Source organism: Uranotaenia lowii, chromosome 3 (genome assembly GCF_029784155.1).
Source record: "Uranotaenia lowii strain MFRU-FL chromosome 3, ASM2978415v1, whole genome shotgun sequence".
NCBI lineage: Eukaryota > Metazoa > Arthropoda > Insecta > Diptera > Culicidae > Uranotaenia > Uranotaenia lowii.
The window spans coordinates 4,587,799-4,609,482 of NC_073693.1; the positions used below are offsets into that span (position 1 = coordinate 4,587,799).

Here is a 21,684-nt window from a genome sequence, read left to right on the forward strand (position 1 = left end):
ATTAAATCTAACATAACTTTTACAAATCTTGATGAAATTTCGCCAAATTTTGACAGAAAGTTTGATTATAGTTGAGCAACAAAACGGACTAAAAAAATTGGGAGTCAAGTGCTTGAAGCGCCACACAGCGGTCAATCCGAGAACTTTTTCTACAAATTTTCATGACTTCGCATCGAAAATCAATAATTTCATTACGAATGACACATTCCTGCCCACCATAAATCAACTAGGGCTCATTGTCTTGAATGTAGATTGCAAATGAAACCAAAAGCAAGCGAAAAAAATTTATCTTGTTTGAGTTATAGAGTTGTGAATTTTACCAGTCATTTTGACTGGTCACGGTCCGAGTGTCCATGGCGAAATTTTTCTCGCTTATTAAAAGAGCAAATGAAATAAAAAATACACAGTTTTGTAGAGATTCAATATTCATGAAAAGTCGTATTTCTTGCGAATTTTTAGAGCGTAGTGTTCGAAAGATACCGTCAAACGGGGCATCATGCAACAGCGGGGTTCGATGCAACATTTATATAACACTACATTGAATCAATTTTTAATTTAATGTATTGTAATAAAGTTATATTTTAATGATAACAAAATGATGATGACATAATTTCTCGCATCTTAAGCTAGTTGTCTTAAGTTTTTTATTTTTATGTAAAATTTGAAAAATCGAGCAAAAAATGTACAAATTTTAACATGTTTTGAAGTCGAAAAAAACTTTACCCAGTATGACGGATCGGCTTGATAAAATTGCCTACAAACTTTTTACAGGTTTCCTCATGTTATACCAACATTGTTGGTGTAAAAATATTTTTCGAACAATCACCCAATTTTTTTAAATGAATATTTTTAAAATTCAGTTAGGTGTCTGGGGTTAAATGCAACAAAATGCAAATCAAAGAAATACCTTGTAAATCTCGTTTCCATGTGTTGGAATATGAATGTTTTGCATCACGCGTTTGTAAACATTTAAATTTCATTCATCCAAACATTTATTTTTATGATTTCAGCTTATAGAATTTTTCGTAGTATTATTTAGCCCCTAAATGTATGCAGCATCCTTATTTTCAGAAAAAATGTGAAAATTTGTTTTTACAGACCCAAAAACTACTGCAATTGGTGTTGTCATGCGTAATGGTCATCGCAAATATATTAAAAACTATGAATTTTCGTACGTGTTCATAAGATTTTTCATTAAAACCGAAGTTGGTAGCAAGTTACCCCATTTTCTAAGGAGGGTGAAAATCACATGTTTTTAGAAAATTAAAAATAACTGAAGAAACCAATAATTTTTTTAACTACGCCAATTTGATGCCCCAGCATCCTTAAAACTCTGGATGCATAAAGGATACGATTAACTGTGAACATAAGTTTTTTAGAAGCCATTGAAGTTGAAAATTGTTGCATGTTGCCCCGGTTGACGGTATTCAACAAACAAAGTGTCCAACCAGTCATTTTGACTGGTGCGGTCTTTCTAGTGTTAAAAGAATTAAACAAACCGTTACTAAACTTTAAATGTTTCTTTTATTATTTGCAATCATATTTACACAAACGGAATAGTTGATTTTTTGTATAGTTTAATAAATCAGAAATATAATAACAGAAGGAATTTTTACTTTTCATAATACAACTCATTGTGTTTTATTATCTTATAAGACTAACCAAAACGCATAGGATTTAAAAAAAAAATAGTTTACATTTCCAATAGGATGTTTCAATTCATAGTCTTCAAAATTTACTTTAAACCGACACTCCATTACTATTGTGGATTGGCATAACAAATTTAAAAAAGATTTTCATTCCAATCGACTTAAATCAGGCAGTGATTTTTACTTCCACAATGATTGCCAACATTCAGAATCATATGACGAGAGAGATTAGCTGATCGATAAAGATTAATGTACTTATTGAAAATCGTTGAAAGTTTTTTTCGTTATGGATTGATGATAAAAAGAACCCTTGTGAAATCGATGGGTTTTAATTATACGAGTGAATGAATACAAACTTGAATTATACTTTTCACTTCTCTCGCTATTTTTCAATAAAACTATTATGAAGCTCTAATGTTATGCACCATCAAGGTTATTATTAATTTTTTTGTTCAGCTGCTGTGAAAAGGTCAAAATTTAACCATCATTCTTTGAGAGTCTAAATTAAATTGATGTTTGTCTGTTCTTCTTAAGTTTTTCTAAAGATTTTAGTTAATTTTTTAACAAGGTTATTTCACATGATAATCTGAATTTTGGTAACAATTCTTTCATTTCATTCTTTAAAATATTTTATTTTACTCGAAAACGTGTTTGATGTTAACTTATTTCCATAACTTCATGATACGTTGGATTTAACATGTTCTAGGATTAATAATATTACAACCAATCTGTACAGTCAATACTTGTTGGTAAATGTAAATGTAGATCCAAAGCATAGTGTAATGTTAAATTTTAATTAAGGGTTTCAAAAAAGTCAAATTTTTATGCAAAGATCCGATAGTATAATCATGAATCATTATTGTACGTGTAATTGAGAAAGTCTCAATTTTGTTAATTTCATGTTTTAAATTCTTATTATTTTGCCCTGCATACATTTTTGAAGTTTTGAAACTTGGTACAGATTGTGCGAATTTATTTTTAAGTGAAATTAAAACAGTGACTACTTTATGAATACGTTCTGGCGATTGTAGGGCAAATGGGAATATTAGCTGTTATGAAAGGTCGAACGCTTTTAAATTATATTTTAACACACACACACACACACACACACACACACACACACACACACACACACACACACACACGGGCGCGGGCGCACGTAACCCCTGATTTGTCTAATGGATTAAGAATCGCCCACTAGCTCAATATTATAAATTTGTGGAAACTGGTAGACTCCTCTAAGACCAAGCCCACCGGGCGTTCCTATTTCGGTCGGTATTTTAGATGGTTTGATTGGTTGCGTTTTTATCTATTTACTGATTTTCGCACCCTTTGTTGCCATCCAGGTTTGTATTTGTGTTTGTTTATTTTCTGAAGGCGACGTTGCTACCGGGTTGCTACATAAACGCATCCTGTAACAACCTACTACTCGAATGCTATTTTTCGAATCATGTTAGCGACTGTTGGTGCAATGATGGGTTGATAGATATGTTGCTGAATGTGCTCGATTCGTGGTTTAGCAACCATTGGGTGGGCTTGGTCTAATGAACATGAACATTTCAATAGAAATCACTGCTTTAGGCAGAGTTGAAACAGGTAAATATGTTGATACTTAGCTTCGATCCATTTTCCCATCCCGGATCCTGAATAATCTTGAGCTACTTCCTACTTGAATACCGGTAAACATTTGTTTTCGCCTTTGTATTGATCTGCATCCGATCTGGGGCAGGAAGTTTGCTTTCTCGACTCGACCCACATTTTCCAGAATATGGTTTTTAGTGGTAATTTGCCAAAACATTTTCTTCACATTTATAATCACTTGAATTGATTTGATTTGGTTACTTTTTACTACTTCAAAAAAAAACATTTTTTTCATGGTGCGAAAATTTTTGACGTCCTTTTCAGTCAACGCCTACTTGAAACTCCTCCGATTTATTTTAAGAATATTTATAATCGAAAAATTAACTATGATGCTGCCTACATTTAGGGGCAAAAATAATTATAATTGCTAAATAGTTTGAACTTCAAAATACGAATGCAATTTTACCTTCACACATTCCCCTACGCCGTCCCACTAATTCCATTTCCTTTTTTTCTTCAAAGCTAACCATTTGATAGGGTTGCTATCCATTTGTCCAATACGGGCTTATTCTTGGAAAATGTCCTTATTTTTGAAATATTAAAAATTTATCATTAAATGACTATAAAAATAGCACTATAACTGTTCGTATACAAATAAAAAAAGTTTTTCTTTCACATTCAACAACCCGTTTGCTTCTTAATGCTTTTTGGTATCATCAGGAGAGGTGTTTCTTTGCGAGCCTTAAAGATACTTTAAGATTTTGAAATTAGATTTTTTACAAACAGAAAAAAATTCAAATACAAACCAAATTTTGCCTATTTGATACTCAATTAATAGGCTTTCAAACGTTGAAAACAGTTTCCAAATACAAACTATAGGCTGAGTCATTGATGATTATGTGAAAAAGTTAATTGTTGGTCAAATTTGACCCGGTGATCTAAGTTACCCCGTCTTACGGTACTGCTTATTGAACTTGAATTTGAATTCTAAACTTCCAGATAACAATTTTTACCAATTATGAGCCAAAAAGCGGAATTCTCAACCAGCAATCTCTTTTTTGAATTCTTAACTGATGGTTCTCAATGTGGATTCTTCCTTCAGTTGTTCATTCGAAATTCAACTTGTGAATCTGAAATAAAATTGCGAATGATGAAACTGTTTCAGATTTTTCAATGCTGGATCATCGTTATGAATCTTTCTTTAGATCCAATTCTGCATAAGAATCAAAAGTAAAAATTTCGAATCTTAAAAATGGTTTGTAATTTAAAATATTTTCTTTTCATATTCCGAAAGGACGAGTTTCCAACATAAAAGTTTGAAATGCAAAACCGAAATTCGAATCCAGATTTTTTCTCAATGATGATCCAAACTGGACAATAAACTGGATACAGAATCCGAATTATTATCACAGATATCGAATTTTAATGTTTATAATTAAATTTAAATTAGAAAAAAACTGGTATTATTCTAGACTAAGCTTTCCAGATATTTTATCCGAGCCGTGTAAATCCGGAATATTTCCTCCAATATCCGCCAGTAGCACAATTATTGAATAAAAACACTAGACTTTTGTTTATCGAAATACCTCAGTCTATTTTAAATCATACTTAAAGCTTTAAAAAAAAATCGTCCACATAAACTTTGATCAAATTTACTCAAAAAAATTGTACGCAAAATTCATAATTTAAATGACTAAATTTGAATTTTTTTTAATAGGGTGCAAAGATTCGGGCAAATCTGGGCGATTTAGCAAATTTTGTCTTATCTTTGGAATTCGATGTTTGAGACTAAATTTTTATCAACAAGTTAGAAATGTTTTCGAGTTTCTGAGTCGAGATTGTCACTCGTGAATCATTTTGCTCGTTCATAACAATTTGATTTGTAATTTGGAATTTTTAGTTTAGAGAAGAACAATTTCTGTGGCACGGTCATATGATCAGGGGCATAACTCTTGAATTTTAAATTTAATCATTAACTCTTCGAATATTTTAACCTAACCATAATTTCAAAATTTTGTTGGTTGGTTGTCAAAAGACTAAACTACACAATTTTGGTCACTCTACTATGTGTAATGAGCCAATTTTCGTATTTTATCGTTTAGATTTTTTGATGGTCCTTGATGTGCCAACAGGATTTCGTATTTTGGTTAAAAATGAAAATATAATGTGAATCCTGAAGTAAAAAATATAATTAAATTATATTATGGATTAAAAAAATAATTTTGATTCAGGATTATAAGCGAATGTCGAAAAGTCTCAGAATCCTGCTCTTGATTTTTCAAATCAATTATCGTTAATTTATTTTACTTATTACTCCTTCAAAATGTTGATGAACATTAAATTAAGAAGACAAATTAATGAAGAGAAGTAGTCGTGACCTGAATATCAAAAGATAATAAAAGGTGTTTAAAATGAGCAAATTAAAATTTTGCTTTGGAAACTATTTTAACTTGCCTTGAAACGGACATTTTGGGAGGTAGATTCAGATAGATTTAAATTCCTAGTTTGTAAGAGAGACTAATAATTTTAATTTGATTTTTTAGTCTTAAAGGAAAATATGCAATTTATATCTGAATGTTGATTTCGAGATGTAAATATATATCATTGTAAAAGTTGTTTACAAATTGAACATAAATCTGAAACGTGAAATTAAAGTGTTTTGTTTTATTTTTGTTCTTTTAAAATCATGAGAAAAAATTGATTTTAAGATTCCCAATAAGTTAAAAAGTCTATCAAAAATTAGACGAAGTTTGGGTAACAAGACTACATACATATATTTAATTGCTATTTCAGCGATATTCAATGGCATTTAATCAGGAATGTTTTAATTTCGATCGGTGTCCAAAATACTTCATTAACATATCACAAGACAGAACTATTCTTATTCTAAAATTAAAGCCACTTCTTGGATGATGAAAACCTACCATGCAAACTGTTCAACGATTAACTGTTTTAAATAACCATTGGCCCTTAATCAATTGAAAAATATCAGAACAAATTATTCCTTCACATTTGATTAGGATGCTACCGATTGTGGTCGGATGCTGTTTTTTTTATAAATTTCAAACTCAATCTCGAGGCGTCATCATCTGGCAGGATTTTCCGGTTACACTAGTTATCAGAGATTCTCTTTGTTGATGTTGCGATGTTGTTGCTGTTTTTTTTATTGTTCATTTTCATGGGATTGCGTCTTCCGGAGTGAGCGCACCTGTAATCAAAAACCAGCCCCAATCCCCCAGACAAACATATTCCTTTTCATCAGTGATTCATTAAAAACGTAATAAGACCGGAAGGTAGCATTTCCTCTGCCAGCCAGCAGCCAGCTTCCGGTTGGTGCTCGGGTTGTTATTGGAGAAAAAAATAAAATGAGAAGGAGAAGAAGACCGCACCGAAGGCTCCGTTTTTGCTCATCACCTACGCTCGGTTGTTCGGTTAGCTGGCAGACAAACAAATAAAAGGACTCACTGTGTCACAAATACACAAGGATCGAATGTGGGAAGAGCTTATTCGAGCAACAACAAAAAAAGGAACAGAAACTTATCCCTCGGGATATTGGAGGGACGTTTTCTCGGTCCTCTTGCTCTGGAATCATTGTTCAGAGTTCTCAGCAGCTCCCGAAACAAGATGTTTTTTCTTCTTTGAATCTTTTCCTTTTTCAGGTTTCCGGTTCGCTTCGATTGCCGAGTAGAGGTGTAAGATTGTTTGCCAAATTTGTATATCAAAGTCCCGTTTGAGACTGGAAAACATGGGTTGAGAGATACACCAACAAACATTCCAACGAAGAACAATCTGTGGCGGTTTCCGGAGGAAGATTTTCCAAACTGCACCTTCCAGCCCCAAATCCAGAGGCCAGAGCCTTTATGGCCTTCAGGAGGTTTGTTGGTGTTTGATTTTATGAGCTGGGTGGGAAATTGGGGACAAAATTTGACGCTGGGAAATCGTTCGACATAAATGACATTACCGTTTGTAGGTTGGGTTCAGCTGCGGTTCCGATTCGGTACCCCAATTAATTAGGCTTTTCGTGTCATCAAAGTCAGTTGGCTTATTGACTTCGGAGCTCATCTGGTTTGTTTTTTTTTTTTTTTTTTTTTTTGATGGTTCCGATTGCGTGTTGATTGGGTTTTGGGATATTGCGGTTTTGGAAACTTTCACACCTTTCTTAGTTATGATCAGTGTCTTGACTTTTCAAACAATGCAAATTTTTAACTACATATACTTAAAATTACCAGACCTGAGCTCAAAAACATCTGTAAACGTAACCAGCTCCTTCCAGCTAACGCGAAGGAGTTTTCATTTGCATAATTTTGAAGAAACCGTTAAATTTGTTTTGTGATACACACAATCGAAAATGTTTATTGAAATTAAAATCTTTAAATTATCAAAAAAATTAACCTCAGTAGTACTTACTTACTTACTTAATGATTCCGCGTTGCCGCTTTGATTCTCCGGTGCATAGGGCTGTGGTTAAAGACCTCCACTGTGGGCGATCCGAAGCCAGCGTCTTAACTTGGTCCCAGTTAAGTTTCTGGGTCTGTCTCTTCTTTGATGTCCTTCTGGATTCCATTCAAGTGCCTCTCTGAAAATCTCGTTTTCATCTCTTCGCAGCGTGTGCCCAATCCATCTCCACTTACGTTCACAAATATCGATTTCTAGCGCATTTCGATGCCACCAAGCGCGGATGATAATCCGCAGGCAGCGATTGACAAATATTTGCAGTTTTCGCGTCGTTACCGGTTATGTGCACCAAGATTTGCACCCGACAACAATACGGATTTGACGTTTGAGTTGAGATTAAAATTTTCGTTGGTCGAGGTGTCTGATGCGAGCGCCAGATGTTGCGGAGACTCGCAAACGCAAATCGGGCCTTTTTTATCCGGCTTCCGATGTCTTTCTATCAGGCTATCAGGCTATCATCAGGCGTAATCAGGCTACCATGATATTGGAAGCATTCTACTTTCTCAACTTATTGTCCAGCTAACAAAAAACTGGAGGGATTTTCTGTGTTGATCTCCATCGACTTGGTCTTTCCGACATTGACTTTGAGACCTACATACTGGCTCGAGCTTTCGGTGAAGTTATCGAGTTTTCTCTGCATTTCCGGTTTTCTTTTGGCGAGCAAAACAATATCGTCAGCGAGGTCTATGTCTTTTAGTTGTTTCATTGTTGAAGGATTCGTCGGCAATCCTCGATATCTTTGCACAGTCAATCGATCCAGTCAAGATCTCATCCATTATGATTAAAAAAAGGAGCAGTGATAAGATACATCCTTGTCTTACTCCCGCAGTTACCGGGTTTGGATCAGACAAGACACCGGCATATGAGACCTCGTACTGTGCTTCGATGAGATGAACTAGTGTCTCTGGGACTCCTCTACGTCCAAGCGCAGTCAACCATCACCAACCTGATCTCACTCCTAACAGGTACCATTGCAACTGGACCGTGTGATATCGTGTCCAAACGAGCTATTCGGTACCTCAGAGTGATAATCGACGACAGGCTCAGCTTCACGAGTCATGTCGACTACGTGTGTAAGAGAGCGGAAGTGGCCACGGCTGCACTCACACGGATGATGTCAAACTCCTCGACAATCCGCAGTAGCAAGAGAAGGACACTGTCAAGCGTGACCACGTCAATTCTGTGGTACGGTGCGGCGACTTGGAGGCAGGCCTTGGGAAGACAGTGTAACCTGCAGAGACTCAGCAGCGGCTAATTATCAGAAGCCGCTTGGGTAGTGGCTGTCATGCTCATCTCGGTTTTGCTAGAGGAGGATGTCTATTGAGGATGAGATACGCTCGATGTACGAGATCTCGCCAATGAAGACTCGATGTACAACTGGCAACAGCTGTGGGACAGGTCAGCGAGAGGAAGGTGGAACCATGGTCTGATCCCGCACATCGGGGGGAGCTGGATCGGAAGAAGACACGGTGAAGTGGACTTCCATAAGACGCAATCCCTGACTGGTCAGTGGTAGTTGATGGTTCATGAAGTACTACTACCGGTTTGGACATGTGGCTGCGCCATATTTCCCAAATTGTAGTGACGAAGAGCAAATACCCGATCAACATACATACCGTCTATGGACCCGACACGACAGTAGACAACGTGGTCAAGAGGATGTGTACGGACTCCAACACTTGGCATGCGATCAGCGATGGGATCCCCCGGAATATGACTGACCTGTAGAGGAGCTGGAGTCAACGGCAGCACACGACGGGCATAAAAAAGCCGCGGTCCGAAAATCATAGGGTTGCTAGCAAAGGGAATAAAAGAAGACCGGACAACGGTTGGAGTTGGAGTTGGACTGACCCCATCAATGGGATGCTGTCGAATAGTGTGCGTCCAACCCCACGGTTTGAAGCTACAAAGATAAGGTTTTCACTGACGAATCAATCTTGAACAGCCCAGTTATTGAAGCAAGTGATGCCGTTGTACCAATTGACGTATACCATCCTCCGCTTGAATTCATCAGTTCATTCCTCAGTCTGGTCGCTTTTGTAGAGGCTTTCGATCCATCTGCACGTGACTTCCGTAGGGCTGATTTCGATCTCATGAACCTAGTTCTATCTCAAGTGGACTGGACAAATCTCCAAAGATGTACTAGTGTACATGTAGCCGTGAATTTATTCTACACAATTATGGACGATGTTTTTGACGAATCTGTGCCCATGGCTCGACCTCCACTCAGACCTCCTTGGACCAATTCTCGTTTAAAACGATTGAAACAGCTGCGCTCGAAATTGCTTCGAACATTCACTAATGCTAGATGCCCATTCATCAAAATGAAACTTAACGATGCTACCAAACAATATCGAATCTACAATCGATTATGCTATCGCCGTTATGTAAATCGTACTCAAAGTGAACTTCGTCTGAACCCGAAAAAGTTTTGGAATTTCGAGAATAACAAACGGAAGGAATCCGGTCTACCTGCGAAGGTACATTTAGATGACAGAATTGCTAAATCACATGCTGAAAAGCATTTCTCCAGTGCAGTGTATTTTCAAGTCAATCACCTACTGTAGATCAAATCAGCGCAGCTGTCACACGATTGCCCACCAATGTGTTAAATCTCGACGTGTTTGTTATTACCAAGGAAAAGGTTTTGAAAGCTGTAAAAAATTGAAGTATTCTACCATAGCTGGGCAGGACCTGCGTATGTGTTAAAAAAGTGTTCAACATCCGTTTCCTGCCACCTGGAAAAGATCCTTCATGAGCTCAATCTTTAAAAAGGATGATAAGCAAGAGGTGCGCAATTATCGAGGTCACATCGCTAGCTGCCTGCTCGAAGGTCTTAGAGAGAATTGTCAACGATGTTATGTTTTCAACCTGCCGGAACTGGATTTCGGACAATCAACACGGGTTTTTGCCGAAACGATCGGTTACGTTAAACCTGGCAACACAGACAAACACACAGGACACTCTATTTTCATTCTTCGCAAAACGGCTTTGAAGCTAGGCAATGTCGCCAACAGATAGCACTGCTATAATTTTGGAGAAATCATATTTTTTCATCAGCCCTTGTGATTTTGTTTGTTTACTGTGACAACTTGAAACTTCATCAGTTCGAAAGAAGTGAAAATAATTGAAAATGTTTTTTAAACCCGTATGGCGATATCCGGTGATATTTGGCGGAAAACTACAACAAATAGATTATGAAATGCCAAACGCTATTTGAGAAATCAGCATCACCCTGAGCAGAAATGCAGGTAGTATTTAAATCCTGAAAATCTAATTTTTTCAATCATTCTTTCAGAAAAGATGGAAACAAATGAAGCTCATTTTTTGAAGTAAGACAGTTCAAATTGGACCTAGATGTTAAGAGGATGAATAAGCCGTAGACGCTTAAAATCCCAGAAAATGGACCTAGATGTTACCAGTTACTTTATGCCGACAACCCATACCCAAATGTGTCCTGACTGAAGCAACGTTAAAACGTTCCTCTTTTTTTTCTTTTTTGATAGGAGTTTAATCCGTTAGGGTCATTCTTCCTCGAACAACGTTCCTCTTCTTGTGCAAAGCGTGAAGGATACTTAATGCCATTTTCCCAGTCCAGATGCCCTTTAAACTTTCAAGATATCGATCAGCAGCATTCATGAGCAGCAACAGATTGAATGGATTTATGTACGGGATCTTACTTAGCTTAAGAATAAAAAGTTTTGAATGACGTTGTAGTTTCAAATTAAGTAAGAATCAATAATTCTATAGAAATGTAATTTTCTTCTGATAACTGATAACTGATAACTTCTTATCACAATTTTGAAATATTTGAATATTTGATTTTCTAAAAACTTGAAATAAGATCAAAGTTGAATTATTTCAGTTTAATTTTTTTAAATCTACAGCAACAATTTATTTTCATTAAACTATGTGATGCCCAATCTAAGAGTAATTGACAAACTGTAAACATTCCCACTACCGAGATACCAACAAGCAGCACTGTGGAAGGAACATAGTCGAATTATAAACTTCCTGTTAAATCGTTAAATACAATCTCATTCTATACGAAAATGAGAGTGAATTGCACAAAGTTTTTATTTTCGATTTCGAGTTTTATTTCTTGAACACGGGATGTTAATGGTGGTTCGCTTTTCATTTTCCGCAGCTGGATTATAAAAATTTCAACTGTCCTTCTCATAACGCGCAGAAATTTTGTTTTGTAGGTGCCAAGGCCGGATTAAAGGGGGGGCAAAAGGGGCAATTGCCCCCGGCCCCCCCGGCTCAGGGGGGCCCCCCGAGGGAAAAAAGTTTTAAAATTACTTTAATCATACTACTACAAATCTATGAAAAGAAATCAAAACTAGAAAATCGGAATGAAAACTTGAAGTATGAAAACTAAAGGGCCCCGTGAAATAATATATAGATTAGTTTTTGTCTTTAAAAAGATAAGGAGGCCCCCTAGAGTAAGAAGTGAAGGAGCTCTCCCACATTTTGCGAGCTGAGAATATCAAAATCTTCTGGACAGAACCGAATTTTAAAAAAAATAAGAAGAATATGAGGCAAAACACCTTAAACTTTCATTTTTTATCGAAACATATCAGTTAAGATATTCTTTACAGAACAGGTAAAATAAATAAAAACATCTCCTCATTTTCATTACATTCAAACGACTTGCACAACAATAATGTTTGTTGTTACGTTAAGTTTCCAACTATTGGTTTACTGCACTAAAAAAGCAGAACATTTTCAACTGATTTAACCAAAATTTTATGATCTACTGAAGTGAATATCCTGAATTCAGCATATCATTTTCCAAATGAACATTCATAAATCATCATAAAAACGATCTGATAGTTGAGTTGCTATTTAGTATCATTCAGTGATTTTCTTAATATGAATATTTTTATGATCTAAATCTTATTTTTTTCCAGATTCAATTCATTGGGATTTTCAAGTCTTGTGTTGTTTCTTCAGTTACTGAAGTTTAGTTTCATAATTTTTCTGAATTTAGAAAACTCAGGATCTTTGCTTAAAGTACTAAACTCATTTAGATTCTGTAGAGTACGGTAGTATGGAGGATCACCACAGATTCCTTATCTGATTTTTTTTTTCAATTATAACTGTCTGTGTTTTAAACATTTAATCTTTATTCTCAATATTTTTTCTTTGAGGGCATCAAATGAAACTTTCGACACATTTAGAGTGAAAATTTGATAAAAAAAAACTTTATCTGATGAGAATCATATTCAAAAACTTCTCATGAAAAGATTTTTTTTTTGTGTTTCAAAAACATATAATTGAAATTCTCAATAGGTGCAAATTATGCTTTTGCTCTGATTGTTACTTTGTATCTGTTCGCTACGAAAGCTCCCAGCAGCAACGAGCGATTCCCAATGGTCGACGCCGATGTCCAGCAACGACGCCCGGGGCACTCACAAGAGGAGAAGAGTGCCACACAGACGTGAGAGAACGGCGCCGAGAGAGCAAGGAGGCTGCTCTCGCTGTAAGGAAGAATACCCGGTAAATTTGAATCGGCAGAGAGGTAACTCAAATCGCCAGAGGGATCGTAACGATCTCTCTGGCGATTTTGCATCATCACATCGTTAGAGAGGAACACACCATACGCGTGCCTTGGTGAGTGCCACGAATTAAGCTAAGACACGCCCTCCAGAGAAACACACGAACACAATCCGAATCGTGTTTGTATGTTTCCCTCCGAGACGCGTGTTCGCCTGCCTGAGAAGTCGACAGCTACGATTGAAAGCACACACGGGACACGGGGACAATTGCGACCACACCGTACGAGTGTACGATTCAAACTGATTTCGCATGTACGCATTCGTATTTGTTGCCTCTAGGTATCTCGGCAGGACAAACCGAATGAAAATATTTGCGTTCTTGGAGTGTCGCCGAAGTTAACCGTTTTATTCTAAGTTCGGTGACTCAACTCTCAATTTTTTTGCATGCTCTGTCGATTTCTGAGAGGACGCGCTTACTGGGTATTCGCGACGCGCCTAGCAGGTTCTAGGCGTTTCCATTTGGCGCAAGCACGTGGTCCTGTGCTTGCATGACAGCCTATTTAAGGGCGCATTCCTCAATGCGTCTCGAGTCATTTCCACTCCACGCGTGGTGGAGTTAATATCGAACAAACAGTGTACAGTGTAAATAAGTAGAGAAATAAATAGTGATTAGAGACAGAGTAGAAACTGTGTTGTTTTGTTCCTGCCTTTCTTGTCCTGGTTGGGTCCTCTACTCTGTTCCTCTGCTTGAAGCTCCGATAGTGATTGGTGACGCAATACCGGTTCTTGTCAGAACCAAACCCGAAGAGTTTAGTCTTCCTGCGTCCAGACCAATACTATCGATCCAGTCCGCCGTGTCTACCGAAGAAAGGCCTTTCTTCTGGCACGAGCTTCTCCGCTACTTGCTGTGCGCTGTTCCAGCGCTTCGCTTGCCAGATTGGTCACCACCCCCCAGTCCACTAGCAGATCCACCCCGTGTGAGTCACACGTTAAAAAACAGTATCTCTTTTTTTTAAAAATCATATTTTGTTTCTCAAAACTTGGTTTGAAATTATGATTTGAATTTGAGACACTGAATTTTGGTTTTGAATATAACGTGATTTAAAGTTTTGAATTCTTAAACTCTCATATCTGTATCCCTATGGAATGTTGATTTAATAATTTTTTTTATTTTTTTTAATTTTGTTTTCCATGTTTCAAATCTTTATGATACTTCCTAATCGTCACTACACTAGGTAAATATTTACCGAATAAGCACAAACCAAGCGATCAATAATGATATGAAAATTATTTATAATATCTATCCGGTCATTTTTTCAAATTAGAAAATTTTAGTTGATGATAAGGGGTTTAAAAAAATGAGAATTAAATTTTGCACTTTGCAGCTTAAATCAGCGTTTCCATTTTTGAAAAATTTCTGAACTCTTTCGCAATGTTTGCACGTGATTGATTAACAATTTTTATTTGAAGATACCAGAAACTATTTTCTACACAGACAACATGGCTATTTGAAGATAGTATACTGACCTCATCTCCAGTTTTTTTTTTTACACATTCAAAAAGTATTGTATTTTCTGGGTAGCATTTGAAAAAAAAAATCGAATTATAGGGGCCCCCCGAAAAAAATTGCCCCGGGCCCCTCGATGGCTTAATCCGGCCCTGGTAGGTGCGGAATATGTGCCGATGTCAACTTCTATACTGGTATAGAAAACCTGCATTCAATTATCATCACCACCACCATCTCAACTCTCTCAAACTCTTTGGTTCCACAAACAGCAGTTAAGCCTTTTTCCGTCAAACCTAAAAAGCAGAAACCGTAATATTGAAAAAGATATAAATAACAGTATACCAACTTCACAAATGCTAGGCTAGAATGGTTGTTTTCGATTCAAAACAAAACACCGAATAGTCAGAGGTTACCATGATCACTTTTTTAACGAAATGGGTTGGTAGGCAATGTCAGCAACAGATGGCAGGGTAATAGCTTTGCGAAAAAATGACCAGATTTTCTACAGAGTGTCCTGTCTGTTTGTCTGTGCTGGCAGTGTTTACATCATTCTGCATATCCAATATGGATGGCAAACAAGTCGACGCAATTTACACGGACATCACTGCGGCATTTGATTCAGTGAATCACTTAATTTTACTTTAAAAGTTAAAACTCCTGGGATTATCTGAGAGATTATGCGCCTGGATCAGTAGCTACTTAACTAATCGTCATCTCGCTGTTAAAATCGGATCCTCCGAATCTCCAGATTTCATTCCGACTTCAGGGGTACCCCAAGGAAGTAATTTGGGCCCTTTATTGTTTACCCTGTTCTGTAATGATTTTAATATTCTGCTTGTTGGATGCGGAGTACTCATGTACGCGGACGATTTGAAATTTTTTTTTGATCGTTAACAGCTTGGCAGCTTGTCAGATATTACAGCGACTCCTCGATACCATGCTTCCGAAAATCAATCATTTTCACTGAGCCATGCTTGACTACATTCAAAGCCAAAAAATCAAAGCAGTCAAATTTTCCTTCTTCAACCAAATCATACAAACAATCATGCATGACAACGACGCTTCTGTATTTGAAACACTTTTGCGATACATGATGAGGTAAAAAAGGACGCAGACTATCAGCAACGAACGTCTCGATGCTGATTTCCTTCCCCTAACGACTTTCAACCTTTAGGATCATAACTGATATGTATCAGTTCTGAGTGTGTGTGTGAGTGTGAATTTTCATGTTTCAAATAATGTCATAATGCATGCATGCAAATAAACAAACAAACATACATAGTAATTTTACTATTTAAATCAAGCTCCTCGCTCCTCCTAATCTTTATCATAACACATACTAGTTTCATCATGAAACATATTAATTTTACTAGGGACGAAGTAAAACAATGCATCATTTCATTGACAATGTTACTAAAACGCAGTCGAATTTACTATGCGCAGCCAAATTGAGCACATGGTAAAAAAGCTATGCGTAAGGTATTATAAACAACAAAACATATTTGACTCAAAAATATGGTCGCCTGTTGTTCGTTTAAACCACTGATTTAGTAATTTTACTAATCTTTTTTTTGTGTGTAGCCTCAAGCGTCTCTAAATTCTGTATCATAACATTTGGACGCAAGAAACTTTCATTTTTGTATGACATTTAAGCGTCACTAGTGTGGTACACTTGAAAAGGCTAAACGAATGCTGGGATTTTTCATACGTCTGAGTAAAAAATTTACAGATCCTGTTTGCCTACGAGCTCTGTATAGATCTGGATGGAATTTCGTTCGTTATGCTCTGCGTGGTCTACCGTGGGATAACCCTCGAAACCTGCTACCTTGTGCACAACGTTGCGCGTTGCTTGACCTTTACAAGCTGTCGAATCGCCATTCCGGGAAATACACGCTATGGCAGCAATGACCCCTTACGTTCCGCAAAAACTAGCTTCTTACGCCATTATACTCTCTTTGACTTTAATGTCTCAGCTGCAACATTTAAACGCATGATCTAATCTAACAAAAGTGACCAGTTAAGAAACAACTAATTAGAAAACTCAGAATGTACGTTTAGATAGACCTAGATTTAAGTAAACCATTAAGACACTTACGTTAGATGGTCTTTTTTTATAAACAACATCTTTTGCGTAGCGGATCCCAACGACTGAAGCTGCGGAGGTCGGGGATAAGACGTGACCTTCTTCGCAGTGGGAATCGTTGGGAAAGGGTTATTCCACGATCGGGGAATACACACGAGTAGAGTGGCTCTCGACCCCGGATGAGCCATTCGAGTCGGAGTAGCATGACGTCTTCGTCGCGAATCATCTAAGTAGTTGCGTTAAGTCCGGCGCGTGTGCTGTGACAGACGCGAGTCTAGGATCAACTGCTCCCAAGCGGCACACGACGGACATAAATGTGTCGGTCTTCGAGTCGTTAGGGAAAAGGTCAGGGATCGAGTCTTCAGGAGAAGAGGTTTGTGTGGTCAACCCCGAGTCTTTACGAGAGGAAGACGGGTTTCGAGTCCCAAGAGGATAGATCAGGCCTTTAAATCAAAAAGAGGAGGGGTATAGAAGTGGTTACCTCGAGTCATTACGAGGAGATGTTAGATCTTGAGTCGTTAGAGGAGAGATCGGGCCATGAGTCGTGCTGAGAAGAGGTATGTGTATGTCAACCTCGAGTCGATGCGAGGAGGAATCGGATCTCGAGTCGTAAGAGGAAAGGTTTATGTGGGAATCTCATGTCAGGAGATGTCGGTTCTCAAGTCGTTAGAGGAGAGTTCAGGCGTCGAATCGTAAGGATGAGAGGTTTTGCTGAAGCTGATTTCGTCTATGAGTATTGCCTTGAAGCGCACTAGCACGTATATTTAAAACTCCCACTATTGAAGCATAGTATGTTAAACAGTTCGAGGTGAGAACTAGGTCTGCGACCCCTGGTGGAGTTCAGGAAGTAGGACTTTCATGAAATAACTTTAAAAGTAAATATGTTCACTTTACTTCTTCAATAGTTTATAATTTTCGTTGAAATTTTGCGCAATTCACATATACCTAAACGTGAAGCTAGCAATTGAGCTGCCAGAAGAAATCATCCTCGCAACTCCCCCGCACTAACATTGAGAGCGAAAAAAAAACCCGGGCAGCAGTGACAACTGATGTTTGTTAGGAAAGGTCGGTCGGCGTGAAAAATGCGGAAAAAAGATAAATAAAAATACCCAAACAACATTTATCATCTTCGTTCGCCCGGTTTGAGCCAGTCTCCGAATTTCCGGTTGCTCTCCGCTTCCGTTTCGACTCGAAGAAAAAGACGCTTTGGCAATGATGCGCGATAACTGCTAAATAGACTCCTCCGCTTGACTGCTGCCACTTTCAGTCGTCCACTTCCGGGGTCTTTCGAGCGAGGGTTCGGGATATACCCGAGTTTTGGATTCACACTTCACTAAATGCTTTCCACCAGCGAGCAACCAGCGAGCGCCAGGAAAGACCGAGAGATCATTCTACATTTTTCCCCAAAAAGCTATGATCTTGACGGGTTCCTCCTTCCATCATTTGGTTGGGGTATTATAAGCAAGAGATGGTTTTTTGTTTGGGGTTTGAGGTTCACAAATCTAATACCAACACTCATCCATCATCTCGCAGTGTTATTTTTCCGAATGAGCTTCTTGGTGAAGTAAGCAGTAGAGTTGGGAAAGGGACACGTGGCAGGGCAGAAATGAAAGAAGGTTTTAATACAGAGTACCTCTTTTTGAAATGTTGCTTTTGCTACTGGAAAGGAAGAAAATTTTCTTCACACCCGCCCAGTTGCACCTACACTTTGCTTTACTTGCTTCCATCTACCTATTTAGCTGCTGCTTCGCTATACTTACTGATGGTGCCAAATGTTGGCCCATGTGGAAAAAAGGAAATCCATCCCGTTGATATGGATGATGCCACTTTTGGGTTGCGCTCGTCAGGGGAAAAATAACAGCTAATCATGGTTAGTAAATTTATCACTGCTTCTCCTCACTCCCACTTTTTGGGCAAATTCGTTCATTGGTTGCTTACATTTGATGGTCTCTCGCATTTCAAGCTCAAGCCACGCCACCACGACGGGTAGAAAACATTATTGGAATTTGGTCTTTTGCTTCGGTTTCCGGTTCCGGGAGCGTCTGGAAGCTGTCGAGTGTGAAGATTACCGCCTTTGAGATTATGAGGTACTGATGACGAATTGTTATTTGAAGAAATAAATGACATCGGAAATAAAACGCATACGCGTGATGAGATGAGAGCAAGTTAGCAATTCTTCGTGATTCATTTACATTTATTAAAAAAAATAAAAATTAAAGGAAAAATATTTTAAATCAAAATTCTTATAAGCAATAAAGTTACAAAAAAAACTGTTTATAATATAATACATTTCAAATAAACAATAAATTTAAATTATTAATCACTCAAATTTTATTTGACCGAATTTTATAGAGAAAAACACTAGAATAGGATTGCACCGTGAAAACCATGAATTCCATATTCACAGACCATAAATTGTAGGGTTTTCTCAAAGATTATAATCGTAAGGGGTATTATTGAAAAAAAACTACTGGAATAAAATATTTATTCATAGTACGTTTTTTTTTACAATTATTTCTATGATGTTTAGTTAACAATCAAAAATAGTTCTCTTCTTAGTTTTATAAGCTAGTTGACTTTTTCACTTGCTCAATTCGAAGATCTCTTCATTGTATCCCAAATGCACATTACCGAATCATTTCGATTTTTTCCGATAGCAAACTCAATCAAAATTCTATTCAACAAGCAAAATTAGATCACTGGAACAGTGGAACAAATCATTATCCAGAACTCAAAACTGCATTTGTCACCCGGTTTGATTGATAGTTGCATTCACTTCTGATTCGCCATTATTATCCTCGCAGCTACCGTGAAAACAAATTGATAATGTCGACGCTATCGGCAGCGCCATTGATTTTCGATACATTCGGTCCAATTCAAGTAGGATCATACAATAATTAAATTCAATTAACGGTTATAAACTTTTAACGAGAATGGCTTTGATTATTATTTTAGGATGATTATGATGAGGGTAAACAATCAACTCGACTGGCGACTCGCTGTCAGGCACATGCCTACATATTTACGTTCATAAATGTCGGCCCACATTCATATTTGCGGGGGTGTCGCTGTTGCTCGTCGAATCGATACTGTTTATTCAATGTATGTGTATTCAAATTAATACCTTTCAGTTTCAATTTGCTCTCGTAAATTTCGCTGAAGGGATTGGCAAATTAATTGCAAGCCACTGCTTACAGTCCCAGTAACAATTGTCTCATTAGTGGTAAATAATCACTGCTCGCAGAATGTTTCGGGATGTTATTACCCGATGTATGTGTCACTGCCATGGCCCTGGCCCTATAATCATTTGGGACAAGTTTAATGAAAAGTTGACTCGGTGGAACGATTCCCACATGTCATCCCCCATGGCCCTGATCCCGTTCAACCCACACGATATGCCTCCGAAAATCCCAGCTGGTTTCCCTTGGCTTAGCCATATGGCACAGAAATTCATTATTTTCCACAAAAAGCTCATTCAAACTTTTTCCCTAAATTTGTTTCGTTTTGGCAAACGGCGTCGTTGTCATCGTCGGAAAGTTGTCTAATTGGGACTTTATCAGCCTGTTGATCGTTGTCGTCACATTTCCACACTGGAGGACACAAATTACGCCACACTTGACTACTTCTAGAAAGGACCTTTGTCTGCCATCAAAGCTCGAAGAAGCTCCAGAAGTGGGAAAGGGCGAGAAATTATTTACACCCTCACCCCGTCAGTTTTACTACCAGTCAACTCAAGGTCCAAACGGGAATCAATTCTTTCTGATGGTGGTGAAAATTGGCGAAAGAAGGAAAAGAGTTGGGCGTTACTTGTGGCTCTTGACGCAAAAAGGTTGAAAGTAGAAAACAGGAAACCAACAAAAACGCCTTTTGCCTTTTATTATCTGAAAGATTGTGTCACTTGATTGAAACGATTCAGAATATTAGAAGTGTTTCAGTGCCAAAAACGAAGGATACAAACTTTGTTGAATTTCGTTACGTTATGAAAATAACAAAAATGACAAAAATGACAAAAATGACAAAAATGACAAAAATGACAAAAATGACAAAAATGACAAAAATGACAAAAATGACAAAAATGACAAAAATGACAAAAATGACAAAAATGACAAAAATGACAAAAATGACAAAAATGACAAAAATGACAAAAATGACAAAAATGACAAAAATGACAAAAATGACAAAAATGACAAAAATGACAAAAATGACAAAAATGTCAAAAATGACAAAAATGACAAAAATGACAAAAATGACAAAAATGACAAAAATGACAAAAATGACAAAAATGACAAAAATGACAAAAATGACAAAAATAACAAAAATGACAAAAATGACAAAAATGACAAAAATGACAAAAATGACAAAAATGACAAAAATGACAAAAATGACAAAAATGACAAAAATGACAAAAATGACAAAAATGACAAAAATGACAAGAACGACAAAAATGACAAAAATGACAAAAATGACAAAAATGACAAAAATGACAAAAATGACAAAAATGACAAAAATGACAAAAATGACAAAAATGACAAAAATGACAAAAATGACAAAAATGACAAAAATGACAAAAATGACAAAAATGACAAAAATGACAAAAATGACAAAAATGACAAAAATGACAAAAATGACAAAAATGACAAAAATGACAAAAATGACAAAAATGACAAAAATGACAAAAATGACAAAAATGACAAAAATGACAAAAATGACAAAAATGACAAAAATGACAAAAATGACAAAAATGACAAAAATGACAAAAATGACAAAAATGACAAAAATGACAAAAATGACAAAAATGACAAAAATGACAAAAATGACAAAAATGACAAAAATGACAAAAATGACAAAAATGACAAAAATGACAAAAATGTCAAAAATGACAAAAATGACAAAAATGACAAAAATGAC

General features: G+C 36.9%; 1 protein-coding gene across 1 annotated transcript in view; it reads left to right on the plus strand.

The window, feature by feature from the left end:
- Positions 1 to 8,998: 8,998 nt before the first annotated feature.
- LOC129750610 (probable serine/threonine-protein kinase nek3) overlaps positions 8,999 to 21,684 on the plus strand; it is an 18,710-nt gene continuing 6,024 nt past the window's right edge. Inside the window, exons 1-6 of the mRNA XM_055745574.1 lie at positions 8,999 to 9,083; positions 9,268 to 9,409; positions 9,631 to 10,224; positions 12,981 to 13,187; positions 13,980 to 14,163; positions 16,423 to 16,537. Coding sequence (XP_055601549.1) covers positions 8,999 to 9,083; positions 9,268 to 9,409; positions 9,631 to 10,224; positions 12,981 to 13,187; positions 13,980 to 14,163; positions 16,423 to 16,537 — 1,327 coding nt within the window. The remainder of the gene's footprint in view (positions 9,084 to 9,267; positions 9,410 to 9,630; positions 10,225 to 12,980; positions 13,188 to 13,979; positions 14,164 to 16,422; positions 16,538 to 21,684) is intronic.